The 25,583-nt window shown below is 45.2% G+C and overlaps 5 protein-coding genes across 7 annotated transcripts in view; 3 read left to right on the top strand and 2 right to left on the bottom strand.

Moving 5' to 3' along the window:
- Window positions 1-597: 597 nt before the first annotated feature.
- On the bottom strand, window positions 598-2,188 carry sumo1 (small ubiquitin like modifier 1). The gene is made up of 5 exons (XM_088369787.1): window positions 2,032-2,188; window positions 1,641-1,715; window positions 1,426-1,503; window positions 1,264-1,335; window positions 598-1,179 (listed from the first exon to the last, which is right to left on the bottom strand). The coding sequence occupies exons 1-5, from the start codon at window positions 2,041-2,043 to the stop codon at window positions 1,111-1,113; spliced, it is 306 nt and encodes a 101-aa protein (XP_088225913.1). The 5' UTR covers window positions 2,044-2,188; the 3' UTR covers window positions 598-1,110.
- Window positions 2,189-2,707: 519 nt separating this feature from the next.
- On the top strand, window positions 2,708-9,727 carry map3k2 (mitogen-activated protein kinase kinase kinase 2). Of its 2 annotated transcripts, XM_088369761.1 has the most exons (17): window positions 2,708-3,038; window positions 4,053-4,108; window positions 4,212-4,330; window positions 4,591-4,631; window positions 4,709-4,808; window positions 4,880-4,993; window positions 5,070-5,166; window positions 5,239-5,369; window positions 5,452-5,531; window positions 5,607-5,671; window positions 6,255-6,347; window positions 6,423-6,659; window positions 6,767-6,915; window positions 7,000-7,131; window positions 7,209-7,338; window positions 7,430-7,607; window positions 7,704-9,727. In XM_088369761.1, the coding sequence occupies exons 2-17, from the start codon at window positions 4,105-4,107 to the stop codon at window positions 7,921-7,923; spliced, it is 1,890 nt and encodes a 629-aa protein (XP_088225887.1). In that variant the 5' UTR covers window positions 2,708-3,038; window positions 4,053-4,104; the 3' UTR covers window positions 7,924-9,727. The 2 variants fall into 2 exon arrangements, with proteins under 2 accessions (XP_088225887.1, XP_088225885.1); XM_088369759.1 differs by having other exon boundaries at window positions 5,070-5,369.
- Window positions 9,728-10,087: 360 nt separating this feature from the next.
- LOC148401511 (DNA-binding protein SATB2-like) lies at window positions 10,088-22,833 on the top strand. Of its 2 annotated transcripts, none has more exons than XM_088369758.1 (13): window positions 10,088-10,244; window positions 15,770-15,893; window positions 17,982-18,088; window positions 18,497-18,670; window positions 18,775-18,954; window positions 19,579-19,705; window positions 19,798-19,921; window positions 20,020-20,122; window positions 20,713-21,110; window positions 21,171-21,356; window positions 21,421-21,558; window positions 21,629-21,805; window positions 22,151-22,833. In XM_088369758.1, the coding sequence occupies exons 3-13, from the start codon at window positions 18,079-18,081 to the stop codon at window positions 22,667-22,669; spliced, it is 2,136 nt and encodes a 711-aa protein (XP_088225884.1). In that variant the 5' UTR covers window positions 10,088-10,244; window positions 15,770-15,893; window positions 17,982-18,078; the 3' UTR covers window positions 22,670-22,833. The 2 variants fall into 2 exon arrangements, with proteins under 2 accessions (XP_088225884.1, XP_088225883.1); XM_088369757.1 differs by having other exon boundaries at window positions 18,772-18,954.
- On the bottom strand, window positions 10,763-14,552 carry LOC148401512 (alpha-tectorin-like). Its single transcript, XM_088369788.1, has 16 exons — window positions 14,498-14,552; window positions 14,321-14,418; window positions 13,995-14,216; window positions 13,842-13,919; window positions 13,668-13,770; window positions 13,473-13,602; window positions 13,136-13,382; window positions 12,797-13,050; window positions 12,627-12,686; window positions 12,349-12,551; window positions 12,104-12,238; window positions 11,858-12,045; window positions 11,580-11,734; window positions 11,271-11,516; window positions 11,043-11,196; window positions 10,763-10,963 (listed from the first exon to the last, which is right to left on the bottom strand). Exons 1-16 carry the CDS (start codon window positions 14,550-14,552, stop codon window positions 10,868-10,870), a joined length of 2,424 nt encoding a protein of 807 aa, XP_088225914.1. The 3' UTR covers window positions 10,763-10,867.
- Window positions 22,834-24,346: 1,513 nt separating the features above from the next.
- Window positions 24,347-25,583, top strand: part of fam3a (FAM3 metabolism regulating signaling molecule A) — a 39,017-nt gene continuing 37,780 nt past the window's right edge. The window contains exon 1 of the mRNA XM_088369784.1: window positions 24,347-24,481. The gene's annotated coding sequence lies outside the window, so the exon portion shown is untranslated. The remainder of the gene's footprint in view (window positions 24,482-25,583) is intronic.

Below are 25,583 nucleotides of genomic sequence, written 5' to 3'. Positions count from 1 at the left end.
CCTGATGGCATTTTTTCATTTGAGGAAACATCATGTACCAGGTCATCCAGATGATCAACTAGCAAGTCCACGAGTGTTTGCTTCCTTAGGTGCAAATGAATTTTGGTGGGACAACTCGCGGCTGCTCGAGCATCTGACAGTTCCCGCCCAAGAACATGCTCAAGCAATGTTCTCGACCTGGCCTACCTAGCCCATGTGTTTTTGGACCAAGCCCAAGGATTCACCAACGGGGATGACATCAAGATGGCAACAAGAGCTGCAGAGGATCCCCAGAAGTATCCATACCCACCTCCACAGCTTAACAGTTAAGACAAAAGCTTTGTCCTTTCATAAATATTTTATTTGGGGGGGAAAAAAAAAAAAAAGCTCATCAGAATGTCAAACCAACTGTATCAAGGCTTCTCTGGAGAACAACTGAGTGTCTTCAACACATCTGAGGGACTGACTTTCCACTGGATCATCTTGGACGTTGCAGTTGGAGAAGAGGTTGAATGCGACGTGAACCCCTGAGTACGCAAAGGTGAATTTCCGAAAGTAGGAAGCAGCAAGCCATTCATTTACACAATGACATCTTCCAATATGAGCAGGAGACCACACTAGAGATAATCATGGCTTTATCAAACACCAAAACCAACACATGTACAAGCACATATTTTTATATAAAAAAAAAAAAAGCCCAACAGTATTGCAATTATATCAATACGAAAACCCCTAAATTCATTTAACCAGAAACTGTGAGAAATGCAGACAAACTAATGCATCGCTTTTCTCAAAAACAAACAGTGGGACTTTAAAATTCTGTACAAGGGAAATGCAATGCTCAAAATGAAAGTACATAAAAAATTGTATGTCACTTGATGACATGCTGCAATGTTTACATCCTGGTGCTGTTGCTGTGATTGCGACATGATGCATCCTTGAGGGACATAAGTCAAGTCAAGTCAAGTCATAAAACCACAAAGACACCGCCCCGATCATCATCCACACCCTTCTGTCCCGATGCATGGAAGCCCAGATAGTATTGATCCAGATGGTTTGAAAGTGAAGCGAAAATGCATTCATAAAAAAAAAAAAAACTAAATACAAAATAAAAAAAATACAAATAGAGGTTTAATGATTCCAAAGTCCGCCTGTCTGTTCTTGATATACCTCAATGACGTCCTCATCTTCCATGCCCAACTGTCAGGAGAAGATTATGCATTTTAGTAAGACGCCTCAAATGTGAACCAAACAAAAAAGTCAATTACAATCGAAGTATGCTACCTCTTTTGGAGTTTGATTATCTGCGATTCGCTGTCCTTCAAACAGAAACCTGAGTGTACTTGCTGGGACGCCCTGCAAAACACACACAAACGTTAAGTATGAATTTTGGTATGCAAATTGTTTTATATTCAACTATACTTCAAACAGTGTGTGCATTCAAACCTGTCTCTGGCTGTAAGAGTCCTTCAGCTTTTTCAGATGTGTTGTCATCTTCACTTTAAAATGGATTTCACTGCTGTCCTGTGGACCCAAGAATGACCGTGTCAACAAATAAATCAACCAGAAGGTAAAACATTATTGTCCTTCCTGCCGTAGAAGCCCCCACCTCCCCAAAAAAATAGTACCCCAAAATTGGACAAATTTCAAGGAGCTCCTACCTGACCGATCACTTTCAATTTGATGTACTCTCCATCCTTCTTGTCCCCACAGTCTTGACTCGTTGGTTTTGTCTCCTACAAAATAGCAGCACTGTTAAACGTCGCAATCGTAAAAAACTAACACAAAGGATCGGCTCGGAATGATCAGGGAATAGTTAAAAACGCCACTGTTTCAATACAACGTTGCAATTAAAAGTTGCAATATCGGTTGTTGGGAAGCTTGAGTCCGAGACTTAAGTGGGATAGTTGTTTGAAGGAGTTTGGGGCCTCTGACTAGAGCTAACAGTTAGCATAGCAAAAGAAGCCACTAAACATTGCGGTGTCTAGTTTTGCGTTGCGAGCACGTGTCCGGGGGCAAAGCAACAACTGTGATCTAATCGTTTAAACTCACCGTATCTGACATTTTTTCCTCTGTGAGCGATGAAAGAAAAGCAATAATAAAATTATCGCTGGCTAGGAAACGCTGCTTGGCCGTCACATAAGCACAGCTAGCACACTAGCTTATCTCAAGCGAGTTGTTGTCAATGTGAGTCACAGGAAACGGAAAAATATGAATGCGGACTTTACACTTTCAAAATAAAACGTAATTTGAGAGTCAAGCAGCGGAAGAAACACATCAACGATACACTTTCAAAATAAGAACTTCATGCTCGTACAAGTACAAGTACTTGGAATAGTTCAGACGTGTGTTCATTGTTATGTTTGTGAAGATGCAGGTCATTTTAAAACACCGAAAGTAAATTGAGCTGGAATTTAGCGCAATGTATATTAATTTTGTTATAATGTGGGGGAGAATTTTTTGTCATTATTTAAACTAACAAACTTTTCCAAATTTGTAAGTTGCATTTAGTGTATGAACTGACTTATTTTTATAATTCTCAAGCTTTGGTTGTGTTTTGGTACTTTCCTCCATAAAGGTCGAAGGTTATGACATATCAAGTATGCTTCATTACGAAACATGGATTTCTTGTGTTCGGCTGAAAAAATAAAAGTTATACCACGACATGATATTGCGTCAAACATTTATTTTGTCAGTTAAGTATAGCGACTTCCGACACTCATGATCAACAATCAAGCGATTGATGCTGTAAGGCCACAGCAGCAAGCAAAAGCTAGCGTAGTCAACCAACACGGCGGAAAGTAGCCTAAAATCGCAGCTATTTAGAAACTTCGCTGTTTTGTTTTTTTATTAAACAAATTATACAGAGAAGTGTCTCAATGCGTTGGATTAAACGGGGCTAAAGTGACATCCCGAGGGCCTTGTCGTCGTTTCCCAAGCAGCTTTCGAGCGAACTTGTCTGCTCGGTGCCAAACTTCGGCTCGCGGCGGCTTCTCCGCGGGGCTCGGGGCGCGAGGCTCCGGCCCTGTGGATGAGGGGGTAAATTCTGCTCCATCCAGGTAAGGTATCTAAAATACGAGCACAATGTCGGAGCGTTAATTCAACCGCGTTTCTTCACGCGATACGCGTCGAATAGCTTCACGATTGGTGCAAGCTTGAGCATTAGCGGAGCTTGACAACTTGATTGGCCTGACAGCTAGCCGAAGTAGCTGCTGCGTTTAAGCCTTCTTGACAGTTCCAAGTTTGCCGTCGTATGTGGTGGCATGCCACGGCCGTTGAAGTCAAACCGATTTGTTTTGGAATTAATTTACTTGCACAATTGACGTAAAGTGTTCGCTTGCCGGGGCTCATCGAGCCGCGCTAGGCGATAGCGTTGAAGCTAATTTTCAGCCGAGCAGGCCATAATCACGGCTACAAGCAATGTTTGTAACTTGTCCCAAGTCGTGTGCTGTACAGTTTCAAAAGCTTTATTGGGAAAAGTCGTATTTTTTTAATATTAATAAAGTATCGTGGCATAGCACCATGCCAAAATGTCATCAACAGTGCGGGTCAGTTTTGTACTGTCATTTATTGTTGCTTTACGTCGCTGATGTAAATGGCTGGTCAACGACACTCAATTTGTAAATGAATAATAATTTAAGGTAAATTAAGGGAAATCGGATATATTTTCCTAGTTATGACATCTCCTGCTGGTTGGTAATCGCTACTGTGCTGTAGATCACGTTAACATAGATCCGGCTGGCTCATGCATTCAATTTTTACTTTAAAAGAATAATAAAACCTTGAATTAAAATCACCCAAAAAGATTGCAAAGGTTGCACTTGTGACCGAATCTAAACGTAGATAGGGAAGGGCAGCTGTGGATCTTCTTGAGGCAGGGGAAGAATGACTCAAAGATAAAAACAAATAATAATCATAGGATAAGGTAGGTAAAATTGGATCATATCATGATACAAACCTGATGATAAGTCACAGAACACTTTTTGGGAGTCACCACTTGTGCCTTTCAGCTCCAAAAAGCAATAAATACTCCAGCATGTGTTTATTTTGTTTATTTTCAACTTATTTTCCAGGAGGAAGAAATCCCTTTGATGGTCTCTTGGGGTCAAACGTTGTGCCGTTACGATGGGTATGACTTTTATTATTTTATTATATACAGTTTATGCAGTGTCACTGTTATGCTTTGATTTATTATCATGTTTTTGTGGTGTTCTTTTACACTATGTGAGCAGATGAGCAGGAGGCGCTGCAGTCAATCATGCAGGACCTGGCAGAACTTCACCGCTCCAGCCGTCCTGCCGGGTTCCTGTCGGACCTATGCAAGCCCAAAGCCTCCTCGCCTAAGAATCTGGTAAGAAACCAGCCATGTGCTCACTGTTTTGGGTTTTGGATTTATTTACTGCTATTTCCTAGAGCAGCGGACCCCGAGAGATTTGTTGGCCGGCAACAGGGAATTTAATTAGATGATTTATTTCTTCACCACGTTTACTGCATCTTTATTTCTGCCATGTAAAATACGTCCCGAAAGTCTGGGTCACACTGCCCTAGAACTTTGCTTGAAATGCATAAAAAGCAGCTTTTCATTTCTCTCCTTCTCGATTTTTGGAACAGAACGACGTGAGGGTGAAGTTCGAGTTCAAAGGAGAGAAGAGGTGAAGCTCGAGCTGGCTTTGTGTTCCTCTTGGACTAGGCAGACCTTCACCTTGACCTCTCCTCTTGGTCTGTGTAGGATTTTGCAATTCTCTCGCCCTGTCAAGTTGGACGACCTGAGGGAAAAAGCCAAGGTGGCTTTCGGCCAGGCCATGGACCTTCACTATAGCAACAACGAGGTAAGAAGAACAATCGAGTGAGTCGGTCTGCGGCGGCTCTCGTCGCTCATTTGGCTCCTTGACTCCCGCAGCTGGTGATTCCACTCAGCATTCAGGACGACCTGGACAAGGCGGTGGAGCTGCTTGATCGAAGCGTTCACATGAAGAGTCTGAAGATCCTCTTGGTGGTGCTGAGCTCCTCGCAGGTCACTTGGGTCAGCTCCGTTGTGGACGTTGCCACTCTTCTTGTTCACTTATTGTTTTTATTCCTGGCTTTTCCAGAACTCTTCCTGCAACATGGGCCTTCTACCTTCCTGCGAGGAGTTGGACAACACAGGATTCAGAGTCGCAGACAAGAAGAGCATGCTGGCATCGTCAGGTGAAACATCATTCAGTTCTTCGCTACTCTCCCATCTCCTTTGGCACCATAGTTTGATTTTGTTTTTTTCAGGGTCTCATTCGACGGACCGCAGCTCTCCTCCACCCGGATACATTCCCGACGCACTCCAGCAAGTGGCAAGGAACGGCTCCTTCACGAGCATCAACAGCGAGGGAGAGTTCATTCCGGAAAGCATGGACCAGGTACATCTCCTCACTCCAAAATGTGTGCTGCTCCACACACAGCGAGTATGAAGGTTTTTTTGTTTTTCCTTCTCCTCTTTAGATGCTGGACCCACTTAGCATGAGCAGTCCGGAGAACTCTGCGTCTGGAAGTTGTCCTTCTTTGGACAGCCCGTTAGACAGGTAGAGGCACTCTCTTTTCAACAACGAGTGCCGATGGGAACCCGTTCTTGACTGGCACGCTTGTCTCTTGAACAGCGAATACCCAAAGTCGAGGATGCCCAGAGCACAGAGTTACCCCGACAACCATCAAGATTTTCCAGGTGAGAAATTTCAACAAACCCAAGTGATGACATGACAAGACTGGCCCACGAGACGATACTTAATTGTGTGACTAGTTTTTTTAATTGCTAACTAGTTTACATAAGGAGCAGATATGAATCTTCAAATGCTAAAAACAGAGCAAACTGAATTGATTATGGTCACTTTGATGCTTTTGAAGAATTGTGGTTTATTTTTTTCAGTCAATTGGATCTAGTGTTTAAACACTCATTCCTCTTTCTCACGCTCTTCACATTTTGACATCACGAGACCGAGATTGATCAAGAGTCGCGGCTTCAAACAGGATGTTCTCGTAAGGAAGTGGCCGCTGAGTGTTGCGTGCTGCTTACAAGAACCAAAGGAAGACACTTTGCGAATCATATCGAGCGTTTGCTAGCTGCTCATAGTCTTATCTCTCGACTTCTACTCGGGCTGTCCTGATGCAATCGCGCTCGGAAATCATGTAAAGTCAGCCGGCCATCGGGACTCGGGTGCTTTTAAAAAAAAAAGCCATCTCCCCTCCAGACATTTTGCAACAAAGTGGTTGAAATGCTTTGTTGTAACGATGCGTCCCTTCCTCTCCAGAGTACGACATCCCCGTCTTTGACAAGTCGGGAAAAGGCGGCACGTACCCGCGGCGATACGGCGTTCCCTTCGGCCTGCAAGATTACAGCGACGGTTGGCATTCGTTCCCTTCCGGTTTCCTCCAACGCGTCAGCGCACGATGACACACGTCCTCCTTCTGATCATCAGGGAGGAAGACCTTCCCTCGCGCTCGGCGAACTCAGGCGCAAGGTCTGCGCTCGCCGGTCAGCATCAGCCCCACCGAGCAGTCTCCGAGCACCAGCAGCGGCAGCAGCGTGTTCACCCCCGACCTGGAAGACGGCGCCGGGCCCGCCAGGCGGCCGCGAAGGGGAAGCGACATTGAGGCCAACCAGTCCGCCGGCACCCCCGGTTTGTCGGTCATGGACATTAGCCCGCCTAGTCGCTGTGAGTTCTTGCATCCCAAAACATTCACGTGGCAGCAATACGACTCGTTGAAAAAGTTTGTCACGAAAGAAGCGGCCAACGAGTCATTGTAGCGCCTTTGCGTTCAGCTCCGCGCGCGCCCACCAACTGGCGACTGGGGAAGCTCCTCGGCCAGGGCGCCTTCGGACGGGTCTTTCTTTGCTACGACGCCGACACCGGACGGGAGCTGGCCGTCAAACAGGTCCAGTTTGATCCGGAGAGTCCAGAGACCAGCAAGGTCAGAACTGTGGTTCCACTATTTTTTTTTGCTCTTCTCTCCAGAGCAGGAATGCTTTTATTGTTCTCGTCTGGTCTGGAGCAGGAGGTGAGCGCGTTGGAGTGCGAAATCCAGCTGTTGAAAAACCTTTGCCACGAGCGCATTGTGCAGTACTACGGTTGTCTGCGAGACTCCCTGGAGCGGACGCTCTCCATCTTCATGGAGTACATGCCCGGAGTGAGTGCTTTAGTTTCTCCCAACGCCACGCTCCGCTGTGGACGCCATGCCGATGACGCCCCCCGTTGTGTCCGCAGGGCTCCATAAAGGACCAAGTCAAGTCGTACGGCGCACTGACGGAGAACGTGACACGACGCTACACCAGGCAGATCCTCGAGGGGGTTTCCTACCTGCACAGCAACATGATTGTCCACAGGGATATCAAAGGTAGACATTTCCAGCTTGAATAGAAATCGGACTGGCTTTTGCTAATTAATTGAGAGACGGAAGGAAGTTTAAAAGCTGTCGTCATCTTCAGGGGCCAACATCCTCCGAGATTCAGTCGGAAACGTGAAGCTGGGTGACTTTGGGGCCAGTCGAAGGCTGCAGACCATTTGCCTATCAGGAACGGGAATCAAGTCGGTGACCGGCACGCCGTACTGGATGAGCCCGGAAGTCATCAGCGGCGAGGGCTACGGCAGGAAGGCTGACATCTGGTAGGACCGCGTCTTCCATAAAAAAAAAAAAACACTCGTTCAGGCTTTTTTTGATCCAATAGTGCTTACGGCTACTCCGTGTCGTTCTTCTCTCAGGAGTGTCGGCTGCACGGTTGTTGAGATGCTGACTCAGCGACCCCCCTGGGCGGAGTTTGAGGCCATGGCGGCCATCTTTAAGATCGCCACTCAGCCCACCAATCCCGTTTTACCCGCCCACGTGTCGGACCACTGCAGAGAATTCCTCAAACGTATCTTTGTAGAGACCAAGCAGCGTCCGTGCGCCGATGAGCTGCTGAGGCACATCTTCGTACATTAAGGTCCCGCCCCGCCTGCTTCCTCGCTCGGACCGGGAAGAAGGTCGGGCGCTTTGTATAAAATTGCAGAATCAAATCAAATGTATTTATATAGCTCTTAATGGCAGAAAGGCGTCTTCTGTTTTCGCACCTTAATTTCTCAAGAGGAGATGAGTCAAGTCCCTCTCTTGTGACGATCCAAACTCTTGGGAAACATCTCCGTTTTTTTTAATGCTAACGTTGTGCTGCGGGATGGCGTCTACGTTGCGAACTCGACCCCAGAATGTAGTCTCCTGCCTTCGATGACCAGGCCCTGCTGCTGCTAAAACGAAACAAAAAAACCAGGCGGACGGACCACAACGTCCAATCATCTGCCTTCATCTCGCCCTCTTTGCTAGTCGCCATCTCGCTTTTGTGCCTTTTTGCGTTTCTCAACATTGCCTGGATGAGTCGTCATTCTTCTGTTTGCTCCTGGATGAAAGCAAGTCCTGTTCAACGTTGCTGCAAGCACATCCATATCTGGCGCTGTCACTTTGAAAATGATGGAGGCCATCCTTAAGAAGACTTTGCATTTTTGACACATCGCCCTACTCCATCAGTAACACTCCCGATGCCTTTTATGTTTCTTCCTGCTAGCAAACAGGAAATCACTCCAGAGCCACGACTGTTTCAAAACCTCTTCCAATTCCCCACAGATGCAAATCTTCCATACATTTATGTATTGATCACGCCCAACCAGGAATTGCGTTGCAATTTTGACGCTCGATGCGCCGGCTTTGGCACTCACACATTCCAGAAAGCACCTCCGATTGTCTTGTCACCATAGTTCGACTTCTTGGAGGTCAAGATTGCTGTTAAACCACCAGATTTTTTTTTTTGTTTTATTCAACAGCAGCCACTTGATGGTACGAAAAGCCACTAAAAATCATTTCCCTCCATTCCTCTGAAAGCACTTAACATGCACGGTATTGCGACATGCTACATGGCACTACAACACACAAACGCACAACCTTCCACATTCAGTCCTGCTAAACCAGGAATGTACCCAGGATGCATATTTAACTCACTAAGGTTTTGATACTTTGTGTGTATATGTATATATGTATTTAGAGAGAGAGAGAGATCTAATGTGTATGTATATTATATATGTATCGATCTATATGTGTATATACATCTACATATATAATATATATATGCATATTATATGACTATATATATATGAATATATATATCTACATATATATGCAAATATATGTAGGAATATGTATACACACATTGTTATTGTTTTGCATGTTTTGTGTTTTTTTTTACGTGTGTGTGTTTGCTGCAATGATTGAATGTCATTTGGGCTGGTTCACCATAGTTGATTAACATTTCACTTGCAGTATTTGGTTCTCAAGGTTGTGATTGCGTGTGTTTGAACTACTGTCTTTACTCAATCGGGGCCTCCCAAATTGCCTGGAGCCAGCCTGCTCAGCATGGGGGGGTGGGGGGGGACTCTGATGAGGAAAATCTTGTACAAATGTAAAAAGTCAAATGTACCTTTTTGTTTTTCTAAAGTCTGTTTGTGTATGTCTTGTAAAAGAAGCCATGTTTATAATTCTAATTGGTTTGTGACCAATACGCCTGTTTATATCAGATCTGTATATCAGTGGTATGTATAATTTTTTAATATATATATTTTTATTTTACATGGGAGATTTTATGCATGGTTGGTCCAGACCGATGCAGCGGTGCCGTTAAATGTTTTTGGCCAAATTCTGCAGTAATGCAACAGCTCTGTGTTTATCGATATGACGGTGACGAATAATAAAATTATTTATTTCACCTTGTTGTTGGTGTGTCCACGCCCCGAAGCAGAACATTTTAATTGACGTTTAGTCGGGATGATACTCGTTAGATTGACAACTTTTTGATCATGGCCAGAAGGCCAGTGTTGATTGCACAATCCGCAATCAGTGCTTCATGAAATCTCCAAAATCATCACTTTTCAGGACCTAGACCAGCTGTGTCAAAACTCGTTTTGGCCGCATCGTCTTCATAGTTTCCTTCAGAGGGCCATTATGACTGTCAACCCAAAGAAACGCCTCATTTACGCATTACTTCGCGTTTTTGTTTAAATAAGTTCCATTTCCTTACGGACACATTTCACTGACGGACGAGTACAAGTTACCGCGGGAAAGGTAAGCACCAGCAGTTTCTGTTTAAATAAGCGCCGTTTCCACACGGGCTTATTTCACTCACGGACGAGTACAAGTTACCGCGGGAAGAGCTAGCACCAGTGGCAGAGCAAGGGCATCGCTTCCTGGACTGGCAACAATTGGCACCTTGCGGTTTCTACCTGGTAGGTTTTGCGGTCTCGGTTGTTGTGTTTGACCTCATTTTGAAACTTTTTAGACAGAGATGCAAATATTCTGTAGTCTCTCTGTGTTAGCAAAATAGCGCGGCTGAGCCCCACGCTCCATTGACTTAATTGGTGTTTTTGTTATCGTCATTATGAAAACGAGACAACCTGTACAATAACATAATTAAGATTCCATTACATTACATATGTCATTGTTACATTAATATTCCGTTATTTAAAACGGTAAACACTAAATAAAACCCAGAGTTTACCATTTGGGTCAGAAGGAAACCATGTTTCAATCACCATATACTTTTATTACAATGAGGATTATGAATGTCTGTATGTCAATTGAGCCATCCATTTTTAGTGGTAAATATTTTGTCCCTAATCCCCAAAGCCACTCCAGGTAATTTGTAACATCTCAGGGTGTGGAGCCATCAAACCATGTTTAGTAACTTGAAGACGGACGGACCCTTGATCACCCGAGAATACAAGATTTACTATTAATGCTTATTTGCTAGTAGTGTCAAAGTGTTTTCCCCTCAAGCAAGGGTTTTATCTCTTCACATATGACAAATTTGCAAAGAAGTGACCAATGAGAGGAGTTCTCCAGCATGGTTCTATTGCCTCCACTCCATTGAGATTAAGTCGCCGGCAACGTTTTTATAGGAGTTCTTCAAGGCTCTGCGGCGGCGGCGGCGACTCTGGCTGCAGTCCTGCTTGGACAGGAGAAAGAAAAATGGTTTCTCGTATCGTTTCCCGCAGAACAGTGTTCGGTACGTGCTGGCGACTCACCGGTTTGCACATCGGCATTGCGCACAGTTTCTCATTGCAATGCAGGTAGAAACCTAAGCTGTCCACAAATTGGAACATTCGGAACGTGAAGGAGCTCTCGTTCCCCTCTCCGTTGACATTTATCTCCACCGTGTCGTCTTTGGGGTTCGGACAGCTGGCCAGAAACGAGAAATGTCGTTGGAGAAGGTGTTGGCAAACCCACCTTAATGTGAAACCAGTGGGGGTCACCCGTCAATGATGAGGTCGTATCTGGCAGTGTCGTTGGGCATCGGTTTTTGTGTCACCCAGCAGGAATCGGTCACTAGTTTCACCAGGCTTCCATTCAGCCCGTCTGCTCTGAGGTCGATCCAAATCTGCTGGTTGAGCTCTAAGTCTGTGTCGGGATCCAGCGGTTCCGTGAGCCCACTGTCTGTGAACGCTTCCAGCACCAACGTGTAGTTCTGGTCCTGCGATATCAGTTGACGCATCACGGAGCTACGAAACGTACAAGTAGTGAGCAGGTGTTTGCGCGAACAGCCGACATCACGCTTCGCTTACCCGCTTGTGACGTGTAAGGACAAGTCTTTGGTTTTTGGCTGCTTGTACGTACAGGTGAAGTCCACCTCCAGCATGCCGGTACGTGTGATAATGGAATCGGTCACAGGGTGACCCAGTAAAATGCTGTTTTTCAAAACCACAAAGCTGTTGTTCTTCTGTCGGGAGCAAAAACGTTTCATTATCTGTAAATGCCAAGTACTCGTTCATAATTTTCCATAATTTCCGAATCGATCGCTTCTCAATCGTATCGTGACCCGACCCGAGTGTTGCCGACTCACCTCGGTTTCTGTCCCACATGTGTTGCTCGAGTCGAAATTGAAAGTCACCAAGTGTGTCTCGCTGTCCCTTTGACCGGTGCAGTTCTCGTTTTTCAGATGCAAGGTGGTGTAGTCGATGCCCTTCTCCTCGAGCAGGCAGCCAATCAGAGAGATGGATCCTCTGCCCTCTTGGCAAACGGGAGGGTCACCTGAACAAAAAAAAAAAAATGTCAGCCAGTGCAGGTAAGGAAGGGAAGCAACGCTTACCATAAACGTTTTTCGACTTGTACTCTGAGGCGTAGATGGCTCGGCAGAGGCAGGCGGTTTTTTTCAGCGGGGACTCGCCGCAGAACTCGTTGGCGCCGCAATCGTGGTTCTGACAGTACGCCTGATTGGTAGAAGCTGTGGGCGCACACAAGTTTCCTTTCAAATGCTTTTTATTTTTGAAATATTTTTATTTAGGAAGTGTTTCTTTATGGTTTCTTTGGTCAGATCGTAAACAGATTCCTTACGGCAGCCGACGGAAGCCTTCCAGTCTCCCAAGTCGATGTCGTACTGCAGACTGCAGACGCGTGCGTACACCTCGAAGAACTGGCAATTGAGATTGTCCTTCATGGGGTAGTCACTCAGCGTGGCGCTGCACGTCTGCACGTACGGCGCCACCGAAACCTTGGAGTGGCAGGTGGTGAAAGGCTCCGCCTCCAGCAGGGAGCAACTGCGAATGTATAATACAGACGGGAGGATGGTGAGAGAAGCAGAACAGCGTCGTCTCGGAAACGAGGACGCTTACCGTTGGATTCCCAATGTGCTGTCCACGATTAAATTATTCGCTTGGGGCATCGTTTCACATCTGGGGGATGCACATTAGCACCAATTAGAGCCATCAAATTGAAGTTAAGAAGCAAAACATGTTAGACCGTTTGGTTTGGTGCGCCACGACAACTTCAGCGAGGAGCCTACCCGAGTTCGCTTCGGCTATCCGCGGTGGGGGTTGCGGAATATGTGGGATCGCTTGGGTTTCCACACAAGCCCGTCAAGGTCCCACCATCAGGCACTGTAAGGTACGCAGTCGAGCCGTCAAAGAAAATGGAAATATCGACGGGCGAGATGTTTCCGCTGGAAATCTCCAAAGTGACCCCAGCCTCGCTCCTGGAGAGTTGCACCCCCTGGACGTCGGTGGGCGTGCTGTCCAGCATTTGGATTTCGCCGTTGACCTACATTATAAAAAAAAAAAAAATCAGCAAACTATTCATGGTTTCATCACAAATTGAAACACAGAATCGATTCGCTTCTCCTAACTTGAACTTTGCCGCTCGTCTCAAGAGAAATGGTAACATTGGATGACGACAATATCAGATCCAGACGCTCCAAGAAAGTCTTGGTCTGACTGCGGCGATCTTTGAAAGCTGCCAGCAGTACAAAGTCGCTCCCAGCGGCCGGCTCCAGCAGGCTGTACATGCAGCGGTCCGTAATGGACGACACTTGGCCGAAGAACTGGATCACTTGCCCGCCGCTCACCGTGCACACGCGGTACACGGGCTGGCACCTTCATCAGATGGAACCCGGGCCCCGAAAAACACATTTAGCAACTTCACAAATGAAAGAAACCAACCGAGGCCCTCATGGGAAGAGTTACGTGTTATCGGCAGCGCAAGTCTCCTTGGATCCACAAGCGGACACAGTCGTGATTTCACCCTGAGCGCTGCACGTTTGGTCGGTGCAGTTTTCTGAGATGGTCCTATCTGAAGCCGGAAAGACCACCTGTCCTGTAGATTCAAAGAGACGGCTCTGTTTTCTATCCATCATTAGTGTGAACCTTTCTCACACGTACCCATTATCCTGCAGCCGCTGAGGTCCAAGTACTTCGTTGCCTCTCCTTCAGCCTGGGTGAAGGTGGCGTCGAAACCGCCGATAGCGTCAAGTGACCGGACCAGCTGCGTCAAAGCCAGTGGACAATGTTATTCTCAAAACACGTCGGCCATCGGACGAAGTAACGCGTACTTACGACATTTGGTTGCCCGTACGACGTCAGCTGCACGCTCAAGGCCGTTTGGGATCCAAAGCTCAGAAACATAACGGTCATCTGGGAACATAGTGAGATAAAATAATAAATGTCAAGAGATTAGCCGAGATTAATGTTGCACATCAGATGATTCACGTTCAGTTGGCTGTCGGTGGAGAAAGTGATTTTCCAAAAGCAGGACAAGCTGCCGCTGGCGAGCTGAGGCAACGCTGCTTGGACTGATGTTTGGAGATCATCGGTGACATTCCCCGACTCGGTCGCAACGGTGAACGCATCCGCACCGGAGATTTCGATGCACTCGGGGATTGTTGAACCAGACGTAAAGCAGAATTGAGTGAAGTCGTTGGCCTGGTTTATCTGGAAGGAGGGAAAACATCATGAGCGAGCAGAACAAATTCAAGGTAGTGATTTTTTTTTTTTTTGTAGTTTAGACCACAATGTTCCACCAAACTACTACTCACGTTTAATGAACCATCTTGCATTTTCCCAAAAATGCTAATTGGACAACTAGCCAAATCGATAGACTGCGTGTCCGTCGGAGCCAAGTGGCTGTAGACAACTGGAAAGAAAAAAAAAAGTCCTCAATCCTCATCCAGGTTGGACTTTTTTGGGTTAATAAAATGTGAAAGTTGGCTCACCTGCCAGCAGGAGAAGCAACGCGTTGACCTTCATCACTGAAACGTCAAGCATCATAATATGCTCTGAGGAAAGGATGCGCTTGAGGAGCCCAAGTCTCGTACGATTCCTGCTCGGAGTTTATGGCTTTCTGCTTTTATGCACACTTGATGATGCCCCCCCTCCCTCCAAATTATAGAGAACTGGACACATTCTCAGACTATTCCAACCTCCCAAACTGGTTTTGCAAAAATGCATAGATGACATGAAAAAAAAAAGGTCTCACCCATGGTGAGAAAAATTTCATTGGCTGTAAAACTCTCAATTTACTTAATAGACAGAAAGTGGCAAACGCTGAAGAAATTTCATCACTGGGTTTCCAAACCACAATAATATTAACATATTACAGCACTTTAAAATTATTATTTTTTCTTTCCATGTACTTCATGCACTAATTCATAGGTGTCAAACCCAAGGCCCCGGGGCCAGATACGTTCCGTCACATCATTTTATGTGGCCCACATAGACAGACCAAAAATAAATCCAAAGATTTGGTTGCAACCACTTTGAGGTTTTGCTTGACTTTCGCTTTGGTTCATTATCGTCATGCTTTTTTCATAATCTCTAAGAAATAGCTTCCGAATCAGTGTAACCAATTAGAAATAAAAGCTCTTGTCTCACTTTTGGTGACAAACCCAAAGATGTCTATCGACAGCAAAAAACATTAGGGATCGGCCGATACTTCTGAAGGCGTAAACGGAACTTTGCGAAATATTTCTATAATAAGCGCCGAAGGGTTGGGGCACTTTCAAACAGGTTTTGACCACAAAACAGACGCAAACCGTGCTTGCTTAATGACAGTGGCGGCACCGTTCTGCATTTTTAACAAATCTGCAAAAATGGTAACAATGTTACTCCAGGGTGAATTTGTGAAAAAATGACAAGTGGGTGTCCGTCCCTCTCAAAAAAAGTCGACAATCCAGTTTTCACCGATATGCTGTGAAGATGCTTTCTCTCGGACGAACGCTTCCGAAGCTCATCTAGGGCGTGAAAGTCGATGATGATAATTATGCTTAATTATCAAGTGTTGAGTCATTGTGACTCGGGTGTCGTAATTGTTCATCATGACCACACGCTCATGATAAACACAAGGCAACTCTATAATTAAAAAAAAAAAGTGTGCATAATATTTGACCCAGATTTGAAATCATTCTGCCTTGTCTTGGCATCGTACGCTATTTGTGTGGAGTATAAAAGCTGAATATTTTTTTCTTTTTGATTCTTCTGGTCGTCAGCAGGTTGAATGCATCCTCACTGGGGTTTAGGTCTGTGGATGGACCAATTCATTTCTTGGCTCCAATGAACTTGAAGATGAAGCTGCCAACAGTTGCATTATTCCCTGCATCGATACCTTTCAAGGTGAGGATGAGAAGTTAAATAATTGGTATGATGAACCTAGAAGGAATGGGCCGGGTTTATGAGCCCACCCCAAAAAAAAAAACTGGTTTTGTGTCGCCGCTGGATTTTTGACGACGAATGTAAAACTGCAAAAATGACACCAATGTTACCCAAGGCGGTAAATTGTGACAGATGTAGTAAGTGGTCATCTCCTGAAAAACGTTGATCATCCGGTTTAACGTACCCAACCCACCTCATTTTACAAAGGTGCGTTTTCGGAGGCGTGCTCTCGGAACTTGTGAGAAACGGTCAAATTATCACAACTCGAAAAGACGTTGCTTGGATGGCAGCCAAACCTGGACATGAATGGTGCGTTCACAGATTTGCCACTGAGCCATGTCATGGACGCCCGTCACAAACGGCGGCTGAGAACAATCCAGACGAGCCTCTTACTTTTTGGGTCCAGAATTTCCCGAAACAATTTGAAACGTGGCCTGCGCTTTGACGCTTCTCAGATGAGCCCCGAGAAACCGGTGGCAGTTTTAACCTGTTGATGTGTTGCTCCAGGTTTGTGTCTTGACAAACGTTTTCTGAGGTGTGTCTGATCCCACGTGGCAAAAACCTTTTCCTGAGGCTTTAAAAGCGAGGCAGTGTTGCAAACAAGAGGTTCATAGTATGGCTTCAAATTAAGGTTTCAATAGGATTAGGATTCAAATCAAGGGCCAAGGATTGAAAGTCAGGTTTGAAAATAGGATTGGGTTTTCCAAGTTTGGTTTTAAATTTGGATTTTTCAACTGGTTTTGTCCATTATAACTAAGAAGCAGCTTCACTGCTTTGGAGGAATATTATTTTATTTTGCACTGAAGGAGGATAGACCTATACAGGCTATGTATTTGCATCTGTATGTCTATTTTGGGAATCTCAGTCACATTTGACATAATTTGGATGGGTAAACAATTCACAAAATTAACTGGAAAACAAATCAAGTCTAAATAATCAATCAATTTTATTTTTAAAAATGTTACAATTATTTTCCAATTTCCCGAGCACCTGCAATACCGCCCGGACCACCAGAGGGCCGCGGGACACCGGTTGATAATCCCTGGTTTAGGTTTTCAAAGAAATTTCACAATAGGGTCAGACTTTCTCTTAACGGTCTTAAAACTTGATCTTCCACTTCACACATGCTCTCACCTTTATTTGTCGTAAAGTTTGTGTTTGCAATAAAGGTTTTAAACTAGTGCTCCCCTTACTCGGTTTATTGTGATTCTAGATCAGATTAAGTTTTATTCACAATCTATGCACAAAACGAATAAATTCCAAACAAACTTTTTTACTGCCACTGCAGACAACCATCACCGAACCAAACAGCATTTTTTGAATGGTGCTGTTCCCCTGGTGACCGCTAGATGTCGTCATTTAACATGTTTGCGTCTCAATGAAATTGACAAGACTATTTGAATTGTGGTCAGCAATTGTGTGAATTGATTTGGGATTATTTCACCAGCCATATATTTTAAATGTAACCGAACAGATGAACGCCCCCGTTCAAGTTCGAACAGCAGGTACTAGATTTTTACAAAGCTTCAATACACGTAAAATATCACCAACGCGTTTGCACCACAAGATGGCGCGAGAGACCAAAAAAAGCACACTGTTCCGACGATTTCTAATTATATTGTACATGCTGAAAAAAAGGGTGGGAAACGTACACATACGCTGTAAGATTTAAAAACTACCGCTTATTTACTTGATTAAAAGTTTCAAAATTAAATTCTGGAATGTGTCAAAATAAAGCTACATTTTTACCTTTAACCATATCAAGTTTTGATCACTTGGGGGTGCAAACAAAATAGTTTCCCTCTTTTATTAACTTGAGGAAAATAAATACTCAAAGTAGAGATGGCTGGAAAATCTGCATGATGACAATATTTGCGCTTCATGAGTGCCGAATGAAGACGCTGAGGGCCACGATGCGCCCGGTCCGGTCCCCCTCCCTCCCACTCGAGACGACTCTGCAGCCCGCCGGCCGACCGGCCTCCTTTGCTTGCTCTCAGCTGAAGCCGCAGCACTTGCGCACTTGTCACTGCTTGCGTTCACATCTCGCAGGGCGCCGCCGAGCTTGCCAAGCAAAAGTTGGCTGTCGGATCGGACAAAGCGGTGCAACTTCCCCGATGGACGGACTGACTTTAAGGTGGCAGGCGGCATGATGAAAAGTAAGTGCTTGTTAATGCATGCGAACAAAATGTGTCATTGCACGTTTGTGTCTACTGGAATTACAATTAACGCTCTCCTCAAAGTCTCTTTACAATTTGGAAATATTCATGCAGCCAAGTTTAAAAAATATATTTTTTTTTTTGCATGTTTTATTATAGTATTTGTTTTCTATTTTTGGAGGGGTACTGGGTTAAAGATTTTGTCAAATTATAAAAAAATTTATGGACACTGCATAATGACCTGATTAAATAATTGAATTACTTTATATTGCTTTTAATTTATTGCTATAAAAATGCACACATGCACTAATGAACATGAATTTGCATGTGTTGAAAATTCTGAAAATCATCCGCCTATAATGAGTCATCAACATAAATGACAAACTCCTCTTTATTGATGTTCCTCAGGTTCTTTGCCAGGTGGAGCAAGGGGACCGGAGAGCCATCAGGACAGTCCAGAGGAAGGCAATGGCGTCGGGAGCACCCCCCCAAGCGGACCCCCGCTGTGCAAGATGAACCTTCTGGAGCTCAACGACACTCCCCAAACTCAGCTTCATCGAAACACACCGTTGAAGCCGGGAGGTGAGACTGCGACAAGACAACCCAGGCTAAACTTAGCTTGACCTCATTTGTCAATTAGCAATTAGCCAAGTGCTTTTGGTGTCGTTCGTAACTTTGTGTAGCAGGTGTGACCATCCCGGTCTACTGCGTTGTGGAACACGCCGACGTGGCGAGCGACGGCAGGCAGCACGCTCACCGTCACGCCGAGTTTGTGCTGATCCCGAAAGATGTCCCGTTCACACAACTGGTGGAGACGGCGCTCATGTCGTTGGGCTACTCGCAGGGCTCGGCTGTCCAGGCCCGAGGTGCGTGTATTTCCGTCATTAGTAACCTCCTAAAATATCTCGTGGGATATTTCAAATGTTTTTGGTAATTCATGACTGAGTAGTGAATTATTAAGAGCGACAATGAATAGATCGGAGCTGTTTTCCAGTTGGGTGGGTTTACACAATAAAGGCTCATGACTCCATCTTGAATTTTTTTGTTGTTGTCTTTTTATGAAGGCATTCCTGGCCGTGTCCTAAACATGGGGCGGGGTGGGGCCTCTCAGCGACCCACCTCCGTCCAACCTTAGCCTTTTCTTTTCACAGTATTTTTTTTTGTGTTTGGCATCATCCCAACACCGCTCCACAATTGTGGTCACAACCAAAATTACACAATTTTTTTTCCCCTCTCGTGATTCTATTTTATTTGGCATGATTTTGTCTCATTGAAGTATTTTTAAAGCGAGCCAGGGGTTCTTTGATTAGGCTGCCTGTTGTTTATTCTGAGCATGCGAGATTCCAGCGCAAACACTCATTGACATCAAATTGAGTCTTTTCCTCTCCCAACATGAAGGTAGTCTTTCGTTCGGACTTGTGGTCCAGAATGAGGGTCACAGCCAAGCTCATCGTTATCGGAAGGTGTGTGTATGTGTGTGTGTTGTCCAGGTGTCATCAAAGTGGGCCAGTGGAAGCCGATGCCCGTCCACAACCTGACAGATGCTCCAGAAGCCACGGTAGCAGACATGCTGCTAGATGTTTACCACATGGTCACGCTACGGATCCTGCTGCACAGGTACTCCAGTAGGGACGTTGTGATCTGGAGAAGAAAAAAAAAAAAAAGTCAGTTTTATTTTGTATTCTAAAAGAAAAATTGCACGTTTGCAGTTTTGCCCGGCTGGAGGAACTTCCCTCTGAACAGTGGACACATGCCACTGTGAGGAAGGCCCTCAAAGAGATGCTCAGAGAGACCAATCACAACGTTCTGCCCGAGGAGTGTCCGCTCTCCCAGGTAGGTAGGACTAACACTAACAAACACTCTTTATTTGCATTATTGGAAACTCTGCACTCATACTGTACTCAACTTTGCTCAATGTTGTCTCTCCCCAGAATCTGATTTCTACCATGGTCAACAGTTCCTACTCTGCCAACATGTCCGTGTCCAAATGCCAAGAGTTTGGACGCTGGTACAAACACTACAAACGTGCTCAAGGTGACAACTCGCATGCATTTGCTTCAAATTTGCATTTTTGTGTGTGCGTCAGCTAAAGCACCAAGAGCCTTGTGCCAGTGACGGCTCATGGTCGGACGGAACCGTCATCACACGTGGTTCGCATTAATGTCACCCTTAATAGATATGCCATAGTCGAGGAATCAGTGCAGCAACCCCACCCTGCCAAACCTCAGTCCCATTTTTATTCTCCTAATAGCCCTTGTGACCCTCAACCCAACACCAGCGTAACAAGAAACACATTGGCTACAGTGAGGACGAGTCATCAAAATCCACAAGAACTGAAAAGGACTTTCCACCAGTCAGATACATTACGGAGTGGAGGCAGCGAGCAGAGCTGGAGGTGGCAAATGAAGATGCTGAGATTTTTCTTTAGGTTGAGCAGATTGCTTAGGCTTGGAAATCAGAAGGAGAAGCAAAATTTTGGGGTAAGGGGTGCAAAGTCACTTCAGTATGAGATGAGAACCTCAGAGGAGCGTGATAGGTGGAATGAAGGCAGACGTGTGTCTTTTCCGTGACTTTGTTTGGCTTTGAAATAAAAAGCCTAAAAAGATTCTTTTGTGTTTCCATAGCAGAGCGAAATTGGGAGCCAAATATGATGGACAAGCGTCTTCCTTCTCTTTTTCCTCACCGGGGTGCTGCCGGATGCTTCCCGAATCATCTCATGGAGCAGCACAACTCCAGCCTGCCGCATTCCAGCAATCCTTCGCCCAGCCCCCCTTTGCACGGCGGTCTCCCTCCGCTCATGCGGCACCAACTCGCCGTGGCGCACCTCATCGGCCGACAACTGGCCGTCAACCGCCTGCTGTGTCGCCAACCCGTGTACGCCAACCGCCCGCCGTGTAAAGGCCCGGCGGAGCCCACGGGAGCCGAAGTCTCCGCTGACATCTACCGCCGAGTTCGGAGCGAGCTCAAGAGAGCCAGCGTCTCTCAAGCTGTCTTTGCCCGCGTGGCCTTCAACCGCACGCAGGTAAACTAACCCAACGTAAATCCGACCGAGATCATCCCATAACGAGTCGTCACCGGGCAGGGCTTGCTCTCGGAGATCCTACGCAAGGAGGAAGACCCCCGCTCGGCCTCCCAGTCACTCATGGTCAACCTCAAGGCCATGCAGGCTTTCCTGGCTCTACCCGAAGGAGAACGAGACCGCATCTACCAGGCGGAGCGAGAGAGGAACACTCCAACAAACCACAACAACGCTCACAAACACGCACAGGTACACGTGTGAAAATAGTTTGGTCATGTGACATCACTGTTTCATTTTTAGTTCCTGTCTGCAGACTAAATGCCACGCGGAAACTCCCGTTAAGACGCTTGAGAACATCACGTCGAGGATTTACGAGGAGATCCAACGAGAGATGAAGAGGGCCAAGGTCTCCCAATGTCTGTTCGCCAAGGTCTCGGCCAACAAGAGCCAAGTAAGCCGCGCTTTTCGTTCCCCGCAATTAAGTTTGCTGCACGACCGGCAACGAGAACAAATGTTGTCAGGGTTGGCTGTGTGAACTTCTCCGATGGAAAGAGAGCCCGAGCCAAGAGAACCGCACGCTGTGGGAGAACCTGGGCACCATCCGCAGGTTTTTGTCCATCCCGGAGGCCGAGCGCGACCGCGTTTATGAGGAGGAAGCCAGGCAGCAGCAAGGTGGCCCACGCATCCTCGAACATCAGGTGTGTCCAGCTATAGAACCAAGCCAAACCAAAATGATTTCTTGTCTTTGCTTTCGTCTGGGAAGTCATTGAAAAAAAAGACACGCTCGCTCAATGAGCCCCCGCTCGGCATTCCCCGCAAAATATTTGCCAGTCAGTCTCCACCTCCGTATCATTCCAAAGACAGCCAGCCTGTAATTTTATTTTTGGACGGCGAAAGAAAGAGAGAAAGGAATTGCCATTATCTCTATTTAGGTCTGTCCAGTCTATTTGATGACCCACGAGTTTTTGGTTTTAGGCATGCGGGCCGCCCCACCCCAGTCTCCAAACGTGCACGGTGAAGCTGTGATTTTTTTTTTTTGACAGGGACCACCACTGCCACCTCTGAGAGCTCTATCGCCTCTTCACGTGCTGCCAACAGCCTCACCTCTCGTCGGTGGGTCGGAAAGTGGGCCTCAGCACGAAAGGACGGGCGAAACCAAAAATTCCCGAATCTCCTTGGAGGCGTTGGGGATCTTGCAGAGCTTCATCGGCGACGTGGGGCTCTACCCGGACCAGGAGGCCATCCACACCCTGTCAGCCCAACTGGACCTGCCTCAGCACACTATTATCAAGTTCTTTCAGAACCAACGCTTCAACTTCAAGCGACACAATTCCAGGGAGTCGGGCCCTGAAGACGACGACCGGGAGCGTCACTCCGATGTGAGACGAGAAGAGGAGTCCGTGGACTCGAGTGAAGATGGAAAAGGTTCAGCGTGCGCGTCTGCAACTGAGGGAGAGCCAGAGACAGATCGAGAAACGGGAAACGGGTCAGCACCAGCAACGTCGTCCTTGTCTCCGTATAGCAGCCCGGACAGCCCAAATTCTGCAGGGCAGCGGAGATAACGGCAGGAGAAAAACTGACCAATGAGATTTGAAATCTCGAATTGTCGTTATAATTTATTGTTCCATTGTTGCTGCAGCAACTGAGAAACTCAATGATGCAAATATAAACCCTCACTATTTATTACATTTATATTAACTAGAATAAATAAAGATTTACTACGTTCCTCTCCTTCCTCAGACTTTATTTGTAGATATGAACTTTTAGTTTGTCTACTCCGATTGCACATTTTGCCGCAGAGAACGAATCGTGTGCGATTGACGTGTTTGTGGAGGCTCGTGTGAAATTTGCTCTCATCTAATATTACAACTGCATCAGTGACTGTTGGCACGCTCCGCTTGGTTTTGCACACAGCTGGCTATTAGAGCCGTATGGCAGACCGATAAAGGGTCATTAGACGCGTGTGTGTGTGTGTTTTGGGGTAAGGACGCAGGTGCTCTGCAGCCTGATATTACTCAGGATGCTCGGGGGCGGAGGGCCTTTGGAGGAAGGAGGCTCTCTGTGGAGCTTGCAAACACACCTGTGATCCTCTTTTCACATGCTCAACGTTTTCACTCTCTCACACGTACACAAACACACACCGACATATACACAAACCAGAGCGTACCCATGTTGCGCTGCCTCTTAGTGACAATTTCTGTTATTTTTTTACCTCAATGCATTTTTTTAAATGGCATGATTTGTGTATGGAGAAATGAGATCCTCACAGATTTATTTAAACTACATTCAAACTACATTATCTCCGTATGCTGACTTTAGGTTTATATTTCACATAGATTTCTTTCTATTCTTTTATTTCTTTGATGGTGCATCATGTTATTGTAGATGAATATTTGAGTAGCAAACTGAGAAATAAACCTCATTAGAGAAAGTTGATAATTTTATTCTTAAAGATAAAATGTACGATTAGAGCTTCTCCCAGACTTATTGTTTCAACAGAAGGCCAAACACATTTTTGTCATAGAAACAGAAATAGACATTGGCAACAAAAGATGGCCGTTCATGGCTTCACTTCTTGCGCCTCATTAGCATATCCTATGTTCGTCCTCGTACCGGACCAAACGGGATTGAGCAGGTACACAAAATATAAAATGTTAGAAATAACTGAAACTATGTTATGATAAATATGTTGCCATCCAATGCAAATATTTTTTGGGGGTGAACTATTTTAATTTAAGACGTATTTTCATACGGGGGGGGGGGAACAACTACCGGATTCAGCAGGTGCAGGTTCGACCTCTAATTGCCGTTAGTACGACATCGTCGGACTGCCAAGAGTTTTTTTTCCACTTAAAATCTTAATTTTCGTTATCTAACCAAGGAAGTATGTGAATAGAAACACTAAAACATTAAATGGACGAGTTTTGGTATGTTTCTGTTTCTTAGTAGCTTATAATAAGCAAATTTTACTTAAGTGTATCCCGAAGATGCTTTGAACTCCATTTAAGCACTTTTCAATGTTAGCGTAAAACAAAGAGAAATACCTATCAGTTTTTTTTTCTTTTCAATATTTAATGCCTGTGTATTGTCTTTTTGCAGTATTAACTTGTGTAAATCTCCCAGTGTATTGGTAAACCTGGGCGGTTTTAGAGCCAATAATTGCACCGACATGTGGCCTTACATTGTTATATTTTGCTAAATGCACTAAAGTTTATTCTTCTTTGTGGACTGATTCACAGGCTGTTTTTTTTTTTTCTTCCTGGAGAAACTTTTGGATTCTAAGCTTGCAAGCTCGCAACAAACTATGATTCCGAGGACCATTATAGGACAACACATGATGCCATCACTGTTCATATGTTCCTATCAAGGTCAAGGTAGGGTTTGGATTTTTCTTTGCTTCTTTAGGATTGACTGAACCTTGAAAACGGCCCATGCTCAAGCCAACACGTATTATTATTGTTGATATTGTTGGGAAATATTCTTCTCCTATTGCTTTGTATGTCTTTAAAGTGTGCTCTTCAATTTGAGGTATCTATACATTTCAAAAGGTGAATTATAACAAAAAAGGCGGAATTTTAAGGTGCATATTCAAATTGATGCTGCCATTTTTTGGCGGGGTCAAGTGTCATCTTGCCTATTGTTTTGTCCATTGTTTTTGTTAAGCTGGGAACAAGAATTGATTGTAGCGTTCCGATGTTGTTCATCAAAAAATGATTCACGAGCACTTTTAAATGGGACAGGCTCTTAAATGAATGCCTCCCTGAGCTTTGACCTCAGCTGATGCTCAATGAGCTGTTGAGGCAATCGCTGATTATGTAAGGCGCCACGCTCGCTGAATAATGACAAGCGCACGTAACATATGAGTTAACATTTTGGATTTGAATGGAATGGATGGACGTAGAGGTCATCGGTGCATGCCAACTTGTCTTGGGCGCCACAGCTGCCCAGGCGCCTTATGCGTTGGCTTTCTGCACCAGCTGCACGCTCGGCTGCAGGAAGCGCCACCAGGTGTCTGAGATTTCACGCCGCCTTCCCTCCTCGGCTGGTTCCCTTACGCAGCCAGCTCAAGGGACAATTTACAACGGCATTAAAAGACAGCCGGCCTGCTAACGATCTCTGGCTGGGAATGGTTAGCATTAGCAAGTACGAAATTTGCATTGCGTCCTGGTTGTCCTGGCTGCATTTGGGACTTGTGGGCTCCACATTGAAAACTAATTAAAAATAAATGGATAAAAAAATAAAGTAAAACAAAAATAATAATAAAAAAATATAATGTAAATTTACAAAATACAAACAAAATAGAAATTGTGGGCTCCACACTGAAAACTAATTAAAAATAAATGAATAAATACAATGAATAAAAAGAAATACAAAATAAAATAACGAAATAAACTAAAACAAAAAAAACTAATATACCAACCGGTAATGTCATAAATTATCACCAGCAGTTATAAAATTGAGTAAAAAATATAAATG

This window comes from Syngnathus floridae, chromosome 2 (genome assembly GCF_059516105.1).
Source record: "Syngnathus floridae isolate MCC-2025c chromosome 2, RoL_Sflo_1.0, whole genome shotgun sequence".
Classification (NCBI taxonomy): Eukaryota; Metazoa; Chordata; class Actinopteri; order Syngnathiformes; family Syngnathidae; genus Syngnathus; species Syngnathus floridae.
Note: the sequence above shows the minus strand (reverse complement) of the source record. Positions and strands in the feature narration are given on the sequence as shown.

Bases quoted from the DNA above. Each gene is read 5' to 3' on its own strand.
- LOC148401511 (XM_088369757.1), top strand. The intron at 19,706-19,797 runs GTACTCCAGTAG...GCACGTTTGCAG, and splicing joins CTACGGATCCTGCTGCACAG to TTTTGCCCGGCTGGAGGAAC. The intron at 21,806-22,150 runs GTGTGTCCAGCT...TTTTTTTGACAG, and splicing joins CACGCATCCTCGAACATCAG to GGACCACCACTGCCACCTCT.
- sumo1 (XM_088369787.1), bottom strand. The intron at 1,504-1,640 runs GTAGGAGCTCCT...TTGGGTCCACAG, and splicing joins AATTGAAAGTGATCGGTCAG to GACAGCAGTGAAATCCATTT. The intron at 1,336-1,425 runs GTTTGAATGCAC...TGTGTTTTGCAG, and splicing joins ACTCTTACAGCCAGAGACAG to GGCGTCCCAGCAAGTACACT.
- LOC148401512 (XM_088369788.1), bottom strand. From the start codon at position 14,552: ATGATGCTTGACGTTTCAGTGATGAAGGTCAACGCGTTGCTTCTCCTG. The intron at 13,920-13,994 runs GTGAATCATCTG...CTATGTTCCCAG, and splicing joins CCACCGACAGCCAACTGAAC to ATGACCGTTATGTTTCTGAG. The intron at 13,771-13,841 runs GTAAGTACGCGT...GCTTTGACGCAG, and splicing joins CGTACGGGCAACCAAATGTC to CTGGTCCGGTCACTTGACGC.
- map3k2 (XM_088369759.1), top strand. The intron at 5,370-5,451 runs GTACATCTCCTC...TCTCCTCTTTAG, and splicing joins TTCCGGAAAGCATGGACCAG to ATGCTGGACCCACTTAGCAT. The intron at 7,132-7,208 runs GTGAGTGCTTTA...TTGTGTCCGCAG, and splicing joins TCATGGAGTACATGCCCGGA to GGCTCCATAAAGGACCAAGT.